This window comes from Ambystoma mexicanum, chromosome 2q (assembly GCF_040938575.1).
Source record: "Ambystoma mexicanum isolate Mex_15411 chromosome 2q, UKY_AmexF1_1, whole genome shotgun sequence".
In the NCBI taxonomy this organism is placed as follows: domain Eukaryota; kingdom Metazoa; phylum Chordata; class Amphibia; order Caudata; family Ambystomatidae; genus Ambystoma; species Ambystoma mexicanum.
Window position 1 is genome coordinate 617,459,368 of NC_090924.1, and position 15,303 is coordinate 617,474,670.

General features: G+C 43.4%; 1 protein-coding gene across 1 annotated transcript in view; it reads left to right on the forward strand.

Annotated features, from left to right (window-relative positions):
• KLHL40 (kelch like family member 40) overlaps window positions 1–15,303 on the forward strand; it is a 55,268-nt gene that overhangs the window by 19,684 nt on the left and 20,281 nt on the right. Inside the window, exon 2 of the mRNA XM_069647764.1 lies at window positions 10,452–10,612. Within this exon, the coding sequence (XP_069503865.1) occupies window positions 10,452–10,612 (161 nt within the window). The remainder of the gene's footprint in view (window positions 1–10,451; window positions 10,613–15,303) is intronic.

Genomic DNA, 15,303 nt, shown 5'->3' on the forward strand with positions numbered 1-15,303 from the left:
TGAAATATGAGAAAACTCTGCTAAAGAGTTTAACTTTGGCTATGAAAGATCAAGATAGATCCCCAGGACGAATGATGGCGAGGATAAAACTAACCTTCAATGCAACTGATAACCACTGAAGAAAGGTGTCAGAACTTCATAGGAACGATATGACCGTAAAACCAGCAACACGATTGGTCTTGGATTGCAGTGTCATTAGTAACCTCTCATGCAAAGTAACATTCAAAAGATCAGGAATCCAGACCACTTTAAATGGGATCCTGGAACACCAGAGGATTCAGCCATCTCTCCAATAGCGATGAGATGGGCTTGACAACATACAACATTCTATGTTTCCAGGAAACCTAGATTAGAGAAAAACCTATTTGTGAGGGAATTCAACCTTTTTCTAAATCCAGCTAAAAAAAGAATAACAGGCCGCCATTATTCCATCCTCATGACACTGGTGAAGTTGGGTCAAGGCTTAACCGTAGTGGAGGAGACGAATCCCAATCCATTTACCCAAATGTTGATCACCAGCTGGCAAGCGTTGGCATCTTCTATCAAGAAAACATTGATTGTGTTTAATCTATACTGGAATCCAGCCAAGATTGACAATGCAAACTTCCTCAACAGCTTAACATTATTGATCGACGCTTCTTATATCCAATTTGAAGATCCACATATGATCATTTGTGGAGATCTCAACATCCAGTGCTTAGACGCTTGGGTAAGACCATTGTGAAAGCTGCAATAAAAGATAGGCCTCCACTTTGGATTTGAGAATTTAGAGCTCAGAACATTTTCTTGCTGAACGGACAAACTAAGAGAGATGCTCCCGGCAAAGCTACTTGGTCCTGTGGCGATCAAAAAGCACATCTTGATTATTACTTTGTATTGAGAAATATGAGAGATCTGATTGACACATTGATAATTACCCCAATTGAATGCAGTGACCATCAACTCCTAACAATAAAATGGAGAGGCCCACAAGCTTGAATTTTAGCTCGTCCAGTACTTCCCTTTCAAGCCCCTTATGGTGGGAATAGACTGCGAATCAATCCCTCTGAGGTTCGTTCCATTAGTGAGAGTTAATCGCATGAATGTGATCTCAGAGAAGATGGTTTTGGAATACTCTGGTGTTCTAGTAGCATTCAGAGAAAATCGTAAGAAAGTCATGAAGATTAGCTTTGCAAAACATCACTCTTATGACAAGGACCTGATTCAGGTTTGTAAAATCTATCGAGCGGACATGAGGCAACTGAACAAACTCCAGGAAAAGGACAGAGTTATATCAAGGAGACTCAGGAAACAACAGTACAAGAACTGGGTAATATCTACTAAGGTGCGCTGATCCCAGCACGATGCAGCACGATGCAGCACAAATGTTGAGAACCATTTTTTTCGAAAAAATCACCTGCAATCTATGGGCCATGCTAAATAACAACACAACTTTTCAATTAGCATCCCTTCCTAATGTCGTCCCAGAGAAGATATGGAAAACTCATTTTACCATCCTCTTTGCACAACCAAACTTTAGCCACTCTTTGGAAGAAAATGCCTTAAATGATCCTTGGTCGATTAAATTCGAAAGGACGATATTGTAGCATTAATAAAAAAAGCTAAATTCCTACCGTGCTCTGGGGCTGGATGGACTCACAAATATAATCTTGAAGCAAAATCCAGAGACATGGGCTGGCCTCTGTGTATTGTTATTTAATGAGATCTTAGCTGCTAGAGAGGTTCCAACTTCCTGGAAATCCCCACTAGTCATTTCCATATTCAAGAAAGGAGACAGAGAAGACCTGTGCAATTACCATCCCATTTCCCTGCTTGATATCTTGGGCAAATATTTTGGTGCACTTCTGCTACGTCATCTTGGCTCATGAGCAATCAAATCAGGCTGATTAGATCCCAGACAATCTGGTTTTGTAAAGGGCGTGGGCATGAATCTTAACCTCTTCCTACTAAACCTGTTGAAACTTGAAACCATCAAGTCGAGAACCAACATCTACATGGCCTTCGTCGATCTTGAACAAGCTTTTGACAGCGTCAGTCAGGAGAGATTGTGGGGGAAGATGCAATCATGGGACTAACCGAGAGCCCTGCTGGAAGCAATAAAGGCCCTTTATAATCAACCTCTATTCAGTTGAGGTTAGGCCCTTTATAAATCAACCTCTATTCAGTTGAGGTTATCTCAAGATGGAGTATTCTCTGAAAACATGAACACCTTCAGGGGTCTGAAACAGGGGTGCCCGCTGACTTCGACACTATTTAACATCTATTTATCTGAAATGGGCATGAGCCAGAAAAAAGTTACAGCATTCCCGCCCAAAATATATGACACTTTAATCCCATGGGTCCTATACGCTGATGACTTAGTCATCATGGATCAGACAGCAATAGGCTTGCAGCAAAGACTCAACATCCTTGAGAGCTACATGAGAGGGAATGGCCTACACGTCGATGTAAAAAAGACTGAAATAAAGGTGTTGTCTAGAGCCCAAGGTAAAATAAATAGACGAGAGACATGGCATATGGGCAACAAAACTTTAGAAAGAGTTCACTCCTTCACCTACTTGGGAGCCCAGATCAACTGTAGTATCAACGAGTTCGAGCGGATGAGAGCGCTAAGATCTAAATGCAAAAATCTATCATCACAAGCCCTATTATTAAAGGGGAAGTATGGCAAATTCAATATGTGCCCAATCGTAACCTTTTACAAACGAAAGGTGACCCCTATTTTAACATATGGAGCTGAAACAGTCTTGAAGTTAATGTGGAAATTCTGGTGCCTTCTATATGGCGACTTCTGGAAAAAAAGTACTTCATCTCCCTAAAAGTGCACCCATAACATCAGTGAGATATGATTTGGGATTACAATCCTTACAATCTATTGCAGTATGGAGGTCATTTGCACTATACCGTCAGTGTATTAATCACGATTATCTCCCCCCCCCTTTGAAATCTTAAGAACAAGACCTCATAAGAGAAGCACGTGGCTGCTCACCAAGTTGAAAAAGGCCTGCCGATACTGGTTACACCACCTGGACCTGTCCGAGGAGCTCCTGATAGCAAATCCTGAGACGGTGAAACACACTATTCGCAGACAAGACTGGATAAACACCCAAGAAAAACATTGCACCTATACATTATCGTGAAACGGGCCACATGATAGAAGATGTGCCGGCCAACTCCCCATGTATCTGTCCAGATTTCCGTGTTTTGGCTTGAACAACCTCTTCATGCGACTTCGTTTAAACCTTTTACCATCAAGAGAGGTATTGAGTGTTGAGGGACAAATTCCCAAGTCCGAGGCATATTGCAGATTCTGACAAAGACACGACCTGATGGAATCTGTGAAACATTTGCTTCTAGAGTGCAAAGCACTAACATTGACGAGAACTACATCTTTGGGTGAGATTTGTAAAAATGTAGGAACTTTATCGGTGGAAGACTGGTGGACCACATTTGTAAATGGAGAAAACGTGGCTATAATTTTCGCAGGAACAACATTCATAAAGGAAGTTGTCAGTTTGGACTAACATCTGAACTGTAAAGGATTCACACTATGATTAAGTCAGAAGTATAGGAACATGTTTTTTTGGATGCCTGCAAGGTTTGATAAAAATGAAAAGTTTGTAATACAGTAAATCATAAATAAAAACATAAAATAAAGAAAATTGTATGAACTGCTATCTGAAGATAAACAAAACAGTGACATTTATAAACAAAATTCTTAACACATCATACATTTATCAATGAGAAATAGTAACACCTTTACTTATTTATTTAGGTTTCTCTATATCATGAGGCACAGAGTATTATATCCCAGTATTTAATTAATGCGGCAGAGAGAAGAGGCCGAATTTGATGTCTTATGCATTACATAGATTCGTGAGCTCAACTCTTCCACAACCCAAGGTTTGAGGAAGAGGGCCAAAGGGGTAATCGTTTTTAAAGGAGGTCAGAACTTTGTGGAATTCAGTTTCTACCACAGGAGGGAAGTCATGTAATGTTGGTGGGTGAGGTGGGGTAAACAATAGCATTGGGTGTGGCAGTAAGTCTGGTGCTAACTCTTAAAGCGTCCATTTTGTAATTGAAGAAAGCCATCAAGTCCTTGTATAGGAAGGAAGCGCAGATAGCGGAGAGACAAGTGGTTGTCGGGTTTGCCTGTTCTTCGTAGACACATAGGATCTCTTTGCTAGAGTTCCCAGAATCCCTGAGGAGTGTTTGATAGTGGATTTCCTTGCTCTAGTGCCAGTAGCATTGCACCCAAGTTGGTGGATCCTGCAATCAGCCAGGACAGCAGGTGCTTGTGTAAGGGTCCTTAAATTTAGCGTGAGCTCACTGAGGTCATCTGTAAACGAGTTATTTCATTTTCTGTGGCGGGGCTTAGGTTTGAGGTTTCTGATGGGTGCAACATGTTGACTGGGGCAGGCGACTAATTTCAAATAATGTGAGGATGACATATTGGGGTTGGGTTAAGTGAGTGTGATTCAGTGACGCATCCATGGGGAGCATTCTTCATTTCCTTCTGTTGATAGGGGACCCTACAAGGGGTACAATTTGGGTTTAGAACCTGTGCCACTCGGTACAAAAAACAAACAACAAGGCAGCCATTTTGCCACAGTGTGTTAGAACATTTCATTTAAAAAATGGCAAACTCTTCATATTCAAAATAAGTAATAGTACATACCATACAACCAAGGGGGCAACAACATAAACAAAACTCAGCCTTCTCATTCCCCAACACATAAATCCCAAGTACGCAGCATTCCCAAACAACACTCTATAATAACAGACAGCATCTACACTCCAGCGCTGAGGTTAGCTCAAAAAAGTACCTGCTCCCTAAACCAAACAGGCGGCATGGCAGCCATATTGGCACAGTATGATATGCCAACAACAGCTTTAATTCCATTCCAATATGGAGGTTGCCACAGATCCTAAAAAAGCAGCAAAACAGACAGAAAACAAACTGGTGACAATTGTAGACCACATTTTCCATACATTGGACATTGTACCAAGGAGAAATATTGACAGACACAACTGTTTAAACCCTATACCCTATTAAACGGGACACCCACCTACCCATTCCAAAATGGGGATTTCTACATAATGGGCACCAAAGAGAAACTGCAATACAAATGAAACCCAGGGTCATCTAGCAACAAAAAACTCAATGCATCACAAACTGTACCTGCAGTGCAATAAACACACTCACAAATACACAAAAACACAGAGGAAGATGAAAGCATACAGTGTTTTTACAAATTGGACAAGCATGAAGCTCTTTCTTGATATCCCTCCTCTCCCCAGCACATGAAATATTGGTAATATATTGAATCGAAATTACATGAAAAACCCAGCAGAGGGTTTATGAGGGAACTAGAAATGTATAACAGTGCTGTACAATACTTTTCTTTAATATATTCCCGTAATTTACGTTTCTTTTGTCACAAAATCATAATTGCTTCTCCAATCCCAAATGCATGCTTTCTTTCAAGCATCTCTGAAAAACAACCCACGGTCCATTTGCGATGACCTGTAACATGGTGAAACTTGATTCATTGCAAGAAAACTTAACGATAAATAAAAAAATTAATACGCAATACGGACTTTGTATTCTAAACTGCCTCATTCACCAAAGAATACATAGTATTTTGTACTGCAAGTTTAAGTTTTGCATATAAAATGTAGAGTATAGGGTGAGCGTATAGAGTGAGATTAACTAATTTAACTCATATAGCTTGGACTGGAAGGCAAGAGGGTACATTTAAGAGACTACAACATGTGCATCACCCCAATCTATTAAACCCGTCCTTCAAAATCTGGCAGGACATTTCACTACAATAGAGCATGATGGGAAGTATTTTTTGTTTGTTAAACGTTATTAACGGGGATATAGAATATCCTTCATGCTCGTGATTAGATCTCTTAATCTTTGCTGTCAAGGGCCAAATTGTAAGATATATTGGGCCTCATTACACGTAGTGCGGTAAGGGTTTACCGGTACCGGTAAGGGCACCGGTACCGGTAAACCCTTACCGCCTTACTACGAGGTCCCTTTGCGGGTTGGTACTTTAACGCCTGCTGTTTAGCAGGCTTTAAAAACCAACCCGCAAAGGGACCAGGGTGCTAATTACGGTACCGCAATTTGAGGCACCTTAATTAGCGCCTTCCCCATTCCCATAGAGCCCTGTGGGGCAAAAATGGGAATGGGGAAGGGCAATGGGGGAAGGGGAATTACCGCCCCGCCAACCTTGGAATAGGGCGGTAATTCCCCTTTCGTCCAAGGCGGTGCCGGTATTTTACTGGCATGGACCAAGGTGCTAATAGCACCTTGGTCCTCCGCCTACCGTGTAATGAGGCCCATTGTCCTTTGCTAAGCACTATGGGAGAGAGTGTTATTAATAAGGAGTCACAAATAATTATCATTGATATCTCTTCTAACAAGATGGCACTGAGGTCCCGTGGACATCTTCTAATGGTTTGTGCCCCAAAGAATCTCATCACAAAATATTTGGAGGGATTTAGCAGGAGAGTATTGGTGGTAGATTATTCGCAAAACTCATTTAGGCTAAGCTGCAAACTGACAGAAGCAAGAAAGGAAATTGTAATGTCAATGACATGGAATAGTCAGGTTATTTTGGACATACCAAGTTTAAGCCAGAAGTTGTAACTACCATGATCAGATGTATACAAATTAAATAAACAGGGGGCTGACACATAACCCTGTTTTAAACCTGTCATGTTAGAAATGCTTTGTGGCATCGGTCAACCGCAGGGTATGAATTGTGTTCTAACACTGACCTTTTCAGAGTCACAGGATCAGTATTGTTCTAGGCGACAACCTCTTCAATTTGCTACATACAAGCCAATAAGTGATACAACACCCTTGCACGCCACACACACAACATGTCCACTGGGACATTTGCCAACCACAAGATGGTGGCACACATAAACATAGTTCACCAACCTTTGAATCGATTGTCTGGGTTTCCCGCTCACTCCAGGTAACATTTACATCCACCACAGTACAGAGCCAGTTGATGATGCCAAACTAGCACACTTAGACACTAGAATTATCTACAAGGAGGCATCATTTGAGGCAATACTGATTGATATATAACATAGTGAGGAGAGATATGCTTTTTCCATAGGTACCCTTCAAAATAAGAGAAGAGTTTTTGTTGGGTCAAAAAAAACCTTGCTAATGAAAATGGCACCGGTTATCACCAGCACAATATCCAAAAAAAGCAGATATTTAGTGAGGCTAAGCCAGTATACAAGGATAACTTTGAGCTTTTTGAGAAGCCAATCAATATAAGTTTTACAAATTAGTATTGTATGCAAATGTTCCGAATCAGTGAAGCATTTGAGATTCAGGGGTTACAGTAACTGGGGTTTACTGAATGTATGTTGTTGGTTAGTCTACCTGGAGAGTCCCTGGTTTCTTATGTAGACCCTACCACATTGTGAAGTCTGTTTACATACAGGCCATACCAGGCTATTACAAGACTGTAGACTCCTAATTTCTCTATGACGTAAAGTTTTCTGTTGTTGAATAAGCAAATAAAAAAAAAGCCTTTATCTAAGACTGTTTAGAGGTGGAGGGCAAAGACCTTCTATAACATTAAACTTCAGAGTCCATAGCAATTACTAGGGGACAACCAATAAAGATCACGTTAGAGACTCAACAGCCCCTTTTCCCACTGTTGGTTTAACCACTATGGCAGATTGCATATTTTGTGAGTCCAATGTAGACGAGTTTTTCTCCCTATTTATTGAAGTGGGGGATACAATGATTTTTTTTATGGACTAAAAGGGTGATTTGCAGGAATATAGAGGGTCTTTTTCGGGGAGTAATTCAAGCAAATTAAACATTGACATTTTTGTCTCAAAGTTCCTCTTCAGATCAAGCAGAAGTAATAATGCAGCTCCTTCCTGTGGCACTGCTCTGCTGGTACCTCAAATCCCAAAATGAGTTGTGGCGCTGTAAGAGGGGGTGCAGGCTCCTGTATGTAGCTGTTTACTATTTATTCTTTAGAGTAGTTTTATTTGCTATTAATATTTGGGAGTATTTGCCTGTAAGCAGTATAATTTATGGGTACACCACTTATTTGTGGGGATCGGTGAACAAAAAACCATCCCACAAACAGACCCTCTTATGACTGAGCTGCCGATGTATGTGCTGCACTCTTCATAAATTACCGCCACAACCAACACACAGAAATCGGTGCACCACCGTGATATGCCAGTACCACACCCATTTTTCCAGTTATGTAAGCTGGTGCCAGACACGCAAAGGGAACATTAGAGGAGGAGGTGCAGCCCACCAGTCTCTTTCAAAGGATGGTTAGATATGTAGGGCTGCGCCATTTGCAAGCATCATGCCTGCTTGCTCTGATTGGTTCATGGAAGCCAAGTTGTCTGACACCAGCGTCTTCAGGTGCAGCATCTTTAGATGGCAGGTCTACGTCAGAGGCATAAATAGTGAGGAAAGCCTTGTCAGAAGACCCGGGCAGCTATTCACCTCTTACAACCCAAGCAACTCCACCACAATGCACAGCGCTTTCATTGGCCCCTCAAAGGTGCTGTACTTGACCCTCAGAAAATGCGACTACAAAGTGTGACAGTAACGTTGTACTACACTGCAGCCTTACATTTATGAACATTAGGGTAACTACACCACAATCCACAACTGCGACACACGCAAATGGACACGTTACATGTACTCAGACACCAGCACTTGTGTACTGGTACTTGTGCACTGGTTCCTAATTTGCACACACGCAAAAAGCATTGCAAGAGAAATTGGGCCTGATTTACAAAATACGTTTTCGATGGGCAAATCCCATTGAAAAGCGCTTTTTAAATCAGCCCGCTTGCTCGACCTTTTGCACGTGTGCTTCAAATGCGACCCTTCAAAATCGACACTTGAGTATTTAAGCTTACAGCTCCGTGAATGTTGGAGCAACAGCACTATTGAATAACAAAACGTCAAATTACTCGGTTTATTGGCGTACCCTTATTTTTATTTTACTTGGGGTCCTACTTCAGGTTTCAAAACCAGATTACTTTTATTTACCATTGGATTCCTATGGATTCATAAACTTCTCATAAACTCTTTCAATCTCCATAAACTCACAGGCTCGTTTTATGGCCGTCTGTGTTTCTCCCCACCAGAGCTAGTGGCATCACCCCAGCACACTCACACCCTATATTAGAGATCAGACTTCAGTGTACTGCGTCACCTGCTGGGAGTCCAGGCAGTGACATGCTTGAGGTCCCAGAGGTGGTCACTGTAGCCACAGATCTACTTGGATTTAAACAGTTTGCCTACAAATATCTAAAGGCGTCCATAGCTAAGCTAATTCACATGCCCCCCCAGCGCCCTGGAGGTGGAATGCCCAGATGCATAAGGTGTGAGGTGGGCTTGTACGAGGAAGCGTCCCCCTCACAGGGAAACGGGCAACACTTCCCGGTGCAGTTCCCGTGGCACCCAGGTGTGCAGGGAGGTCTCCAGGACAAGTAAGACAAAAGGGACCCAGACTATAGCATGCTGGAAGGTGGCTGGGGCAAATGATATACACCTGCCAGACAGGTGGTCCCTGTCCCTGAAAGCCAAGATCAAAGGCCCCCCTCCCGTACGGAGGGAAGGGAGGACACAGAGCCTTTGATGTAACAAAGGGGACCAGCTGCCCTCAGGCCGTTTTTGGCCCATATCTGTGGAGGGCAGGGTAGCCCCTCTCAGTACTTCCTTCCCCCTGGCACTTGGCACAGCTGCAGCTAGGCCCGGCGCACATGAGGCAGAAACAAAACCTCCCACCCACCCAGAAAAAGTGCTAGGGGTAGGCAGCACCAATAATAAAGGACACACAGGGTACATATATCTCTGAAAAAGGAAAAGAAGCCAGAAAATGAGCGCCTCTAAAGAGACTAATTAAATAAGGCAACATCTAACTAAAACATAAACATGGAAAGAGGAGAAATCCGGAAAGGAGCTAACGCCTCGCAAGAGGCAATGAAAAAAGGAAACATGCTTGATAAAAAGAAGGACACAAGTGGCAAAAATAAAATCAGACACGGCTCAACGCCTGGTCATTATAAAGTTGCATGTTTTTCTGTGAAGGGCTGCAGGGATCATCCTCGAGTTGGCCCTATGGTGGAGTAGGGCCCCCCCGCTCACCTGAACCCACGTTCCCCAAAATGTTTTTTGCCATTCTGTTTTGTTGTTTGGTTTTTACACATAGGTAATTGCCTAATAAAGCTTGCGGCCGAAGTTCTTCCACCTTACCTGGCTGTAGGTTGCATGATTATGATACTTTATGACCTGTTATGAGGAAGGGGGGGTGGCTTGTTATTGCATTCTGACTTACCTGCACCACTTCCTCGCACTACAGCACTTCGAGGCTTATACTGCACTGGTCATCAAATATGCTGTGTATCTTTCCCCTTTCCTACAGTTTGATCACCTGGATTCTGATTGGCTGGGTATGCCGGCGGTACCCTCCCCTCGCTGCCTCTTTGGTCTTGGAGAGGCAGAAAACTCGATTTTCCTCATAGGTGGGAAAGAGCTGAAGGAAGGAGAGCGGACTCTGGACTCGGTGCTGTGCTACGATAGACTGTAAGTGTCTGGGTGGGTTGGGGCTTGAGCAGAGGTCAAGAGGTAGACAGAAAGTGAGCGAGCAGAAGGACACTGTGCATAATGACTTAAAGGAATAGTGTGCTCAAAAATGTTATTGGCTAAAAAGATGGCCCATAATCAAAAATATATATAAAAAATATTTTTAAACAAAGTCCCTATGTAAAGTTTTGATCAAATGAAGCGCAAACTCAAACATCTGAAGCACTAGGAGGCATCCATGGATGAACCTCCTGTGCTGCTCTTTTGGCACTAATGAAGCAAATGCCAGCCATCTGTAATAAACAATAGCTACCACTGGGTGGCTTTTGCTTCATTGGTGCCGCAGAACAGGGAATGCAGGCAGGAAAGCTGCATCTAGGTAAGTGCTTATTTCTTTTTTTAAATGAGCACTGCAAATATAAAAGCTGCGGTTTTCTTTCTACGTTTTCTGGGTCGAGGAGCCTGGAAAACTTAGAAAGAAAACTGCAGCTTTTAAAACGTTGTATTTATGTTTCCGCTGGCCTCAGCTTTGAGTCTCATGTGCTTCAAGCTGAAGCTACCGCAAACATAAATACAACGTTGTTGTATTTTAAAACGCTGCAGTTTTCTTTCTAAGTTTCTCGCGCTCCTCCGAGCTCCTCCGAGCCCGAGAAACTTAGAAAGAAACCGCAGCATTTTTAAATACAACCACATTGTATTATTGCCTGCAGCGGCTTTCACTTTGAGTCTCCTGGGCTTTCACTTTGAGTCTCCTGGGCTCCCCCAGGGGAGCCCAGGAGACTCACAGTGAAAGCTGCTGCAGGCAGAAATACAACATGTTTGTGTTTCGAAATGCTGCAGTGTTTCTCACTAGGACAGCTTTCTCTTGGAGTCTCCTGGGCTCCCCCAACCCTGTGGGAGACCAGGAGACTCCAAGCGAAAGCCGCCGCAGTGAGAAATACAGGGTTGTTGTATTTGTAAATGCTGCAGTATTTACAAATACAACAATTTTGTTATTCTGACTGCAGCGACTTTCGCGTGGAGTCTCCTGGGCTCCCCCAGGAGACTCCACGTGAAAGCCGCCGGATCCCAGGAGACTCCACACGAAAGCCGCTGCAGTCAGAAATACAACGTTCTTGTATTTATGATTTCCGTGGTTTTCCATCCATGGCAATCACAAATACAACACTGTTGTATTTGTAATTTATTGCGCCTTTGCTTTTTGCCTTCATTTTACGTGTTCTGTGCTTCCCTGGGCTTGGGGAGCACCGAAAACGTGAAATGAAAGTGAAGGCAGCCTCCTCAGCTCATGTTGAGCTCTGCTCTGGCTGCAGTAAGCCAAATCTCCCAGTAGCTTAACATGAGCTGAGGAGGCTGCCTGAAATGGCACAATGGATGCTCCCATGTAAACGCTTTGAGCCTCGTTTGCTCAAAAGTTTACATAGGAACTTTCATAAAAAATATGTTTAATGTATGTTTTGGATTATTGCCCATCTTTTAAGGCAATAATATTTTTTAGCGCACTATTCCTTTAAGGGCATTGGGGTGGACCTTTGTGTAGAAAATAGCTGGGGAACGGGCTTGGGGCCGATTCCTCCCTCTGCCCCACAACCCACTAGGCCCTTTTCCAATCCTAATGTGCCCCTCGTCGACCCATACATTTGTGAAATGTTATGGCACCAACACTCTTTGGAGCCTTTCTATAGTGCAATGAATGGACTTTTTAAGACCTTAATTGACATTGAGAAAAAGTGTTACTGTGCGAATGAAGATTTTAAAAGGCCGGTGGATGAATGGGCAGGCTGGATCTGGATGTGGTACACACAGATGAGAAGGTCCGGCAGCTAGCAATGTGCCACTCAATCTGGAGGCGTTACTCACAGGGAGTCATGAATCAGATGTTAAGCATACCTCACAACACTATTCTTTTACCTTAATAAATAAAGCACATGTTCTTTTGAAGAATTGCCTTTGACTTCCACTCTCAAAATGTTATTCTATTACATGTATATGTTTGAAAGCTTCACACTCTTTTGCTATGTGCGGCCATATTAAAAGGAGGACTTCCTGTCTTATGTTGGGGAGGAGCTTATGTCTTTTTCAAATGTTATTCTAGCGTTGCAGGAAAGCAGGATTGAACCAGAATTGGCAAAGCCAACAGTTTGGGCATTTGTGTAGCCATGGTGTAGGCATTTGGCAGGCACTGCCATGATGGTACCAATTGGCCATAAGATGGCAATAGCGGGAAAATGGTGTGAGCACATAACAGCAGTACCTGTCAAATGCCTATCTAATGCCTATACACAACCAAAACTGTTGACTGTGTCAAAGCCTGTTTTTAACACGCAAACTGCTAAAAATCAACTGGCCGAGAGCACACTTTGTTTAGACATGTTTATTGCACCAGGACTGCATTTACAACTGCAATTAAGCCATACACCCTCAGAACAATGCATGCAGGCAATGTTTAATGTTACTGCTTGATAAAGCTAGCTCAAAGAGATCCTACTGCAGGGCAAAGCCTATGTTTTGGGCAGGGAGGGGTCTGTAGTTCGTGGAAATTGCCATAGGGATTAGCATGGGCAAGGGCAGTCAATGTGTGGTTAAAATAACCAAACAAAACCCACAAGCTGTGTCAGTCCTCAGATCTCGTCTTCCTCCTAGCTGTACTTTGATGTAACAGTTTCAGCTTAGAGGTAGTGCTTTTGCTCCACCTACTAGACAAAACTAAAATGGACTTATGCTGTCCTACAGCTATGGCTCTGTGGTGTATAGGTATATTGCACTGATGCTTCCCTTTAAACTCCTACAAAATCATGTGTAAGTCTTTGCAACAGAGAGGAACTCATTTTCAATGAGCCGTAAAGTAAATCACACTCATACAAGTCTTGGGGAAGACTTTTGCGGGTACGATTTACCTCACGGTTCTTTGGGCAACACAACTTTCAAACGCTGCTTGCATTTCAGCCGCCTTCCTTCCTGTCCGCCATACAAATGCCCTAGCATTTGCACCGGCATGCATTTTCACCCCGGCACAAATGCTGGTGATCCCTGTGGAGCCCACCGGATTCAGATCCTGCTGCGGCATCTACACGGCTGTCACCCTGAAGCCCTTAAGCTACCTCACTGAGAAACTCAGCATCTCCAGAGGCATACAATCCACCAGTTGTAAGGACATGTGCAGACTTGGCCTACTCTGTCTAGGCCCCAAGACTCTGGAGCCTCCTTCTCAGCCACATTCGACTCACTGCCTCGCTTCTACAATTCAGGAAGGACCTCAAGACCGTCCACTTGAAGGAATAGCCCCACCCAGCACCTAGGTCCATACACATCACTGCCCACCCTACCTGAGACTGGGTGATTTGATCCCCACCTTTTCCTCCCCTGGTGACTTGGAGACCCTGGCTTCCAACTGCTCTCTCTCCTCTGTTAGCTCCCCGCTCCTCTGCTTCCTTCACCATGTTCTTCTCCCCTATGATTGTAAAGCTCTTTGTTGCTTCCTGAAGCTCGGTCCGTGCTCAATAAATACCCTGATAATAATAATGAGAAGAAGTAGAAGAATATGCACCAGCATATAGCAGGCGGTCTCCATAGGGATATGTTGTTAACGCTGCCCGCTATGTGAGCATGGTAGGCAGAGTTTTTTCATTTGCACAGCAGAGTACAAATGTGTAGGGCGAAAGGCCCTTTGCCCTGAACATTTACATTCTGCCATGCAAATGACCAACATTTGGCAGCTGGGAGCTGCCTATGTGAATGCCTACACGTAATGGCTTGCCGCCGGCAAGTTACGCTCTGGAGCAACATGAGCTCCAGAGTAGTTACGGGTCAAGTATAGAAGCAAAGTGAGAGGCGGAGAGCCTGCACATTAATGTCATGTAGAAAGGTAGATATGTTCTTTCTTCCCGCCCTGGTCCATATCGCCTTCACGCCAAGACACAATCTTACTTGTTGACTTCAGAGCAGTTGGGTGATTTGTAGAGCAGTGCATGTTAAAGCTGTATGCTGATTAGCAGTGTTTATGCTGCATAAGTACCCAAATGCGTCCTGAGAAATGCCAGTGTTTCTATGTACAGAACCTGATTATGCATAAACAGGTCGGACTAGGCCGGATGAGGTAAGCTTCACTGGGGGCTGCAAATTAGAAATGTGTTATATTTCATGTCTGCCCCTCCTTTTCTAAATGTTGAAAAGTGCACAGTGAAGCAGTTAACGTGTTCACCTATGTGCATTGCATTACCCTTTGCATAATGTTCATTGTTTGCACTACGAAAAGCAAACAACGCAGAGGCATTGGAATCAGGTGCTGGGGTAAATGCATTCATTTTTGGGAGGCAGATGTGTTAATTTTATTCCGATGACTATCCCCCAGAGTGGTAATACAAGAGTAAAACCATGCGCAAATATTTTACACATCATTTTTACACTTGAATTAACACTCCACAGGGCTTATTTTGGAAGTCCCCATAATTCTGTGGCGGAGACCTGTTTATATGTGCACCTTAGGCCCGTCTTCACCGCCAAACTTCCCCATTAGCATAGCAGAGTGCAAAAGGGGAGTAGACAAAGTCGTCAGACACCCTTGTAAGCCACCCTTTTGTGGTCGTTGTGCAAATGAGGAAACGCCGCCTGCCATGTATGCATGGCAGGCGCGTTTACAATGGATTCCTATGGAGTGAAAAACAGGTGTACACCAAAGGAATTCACAGCAT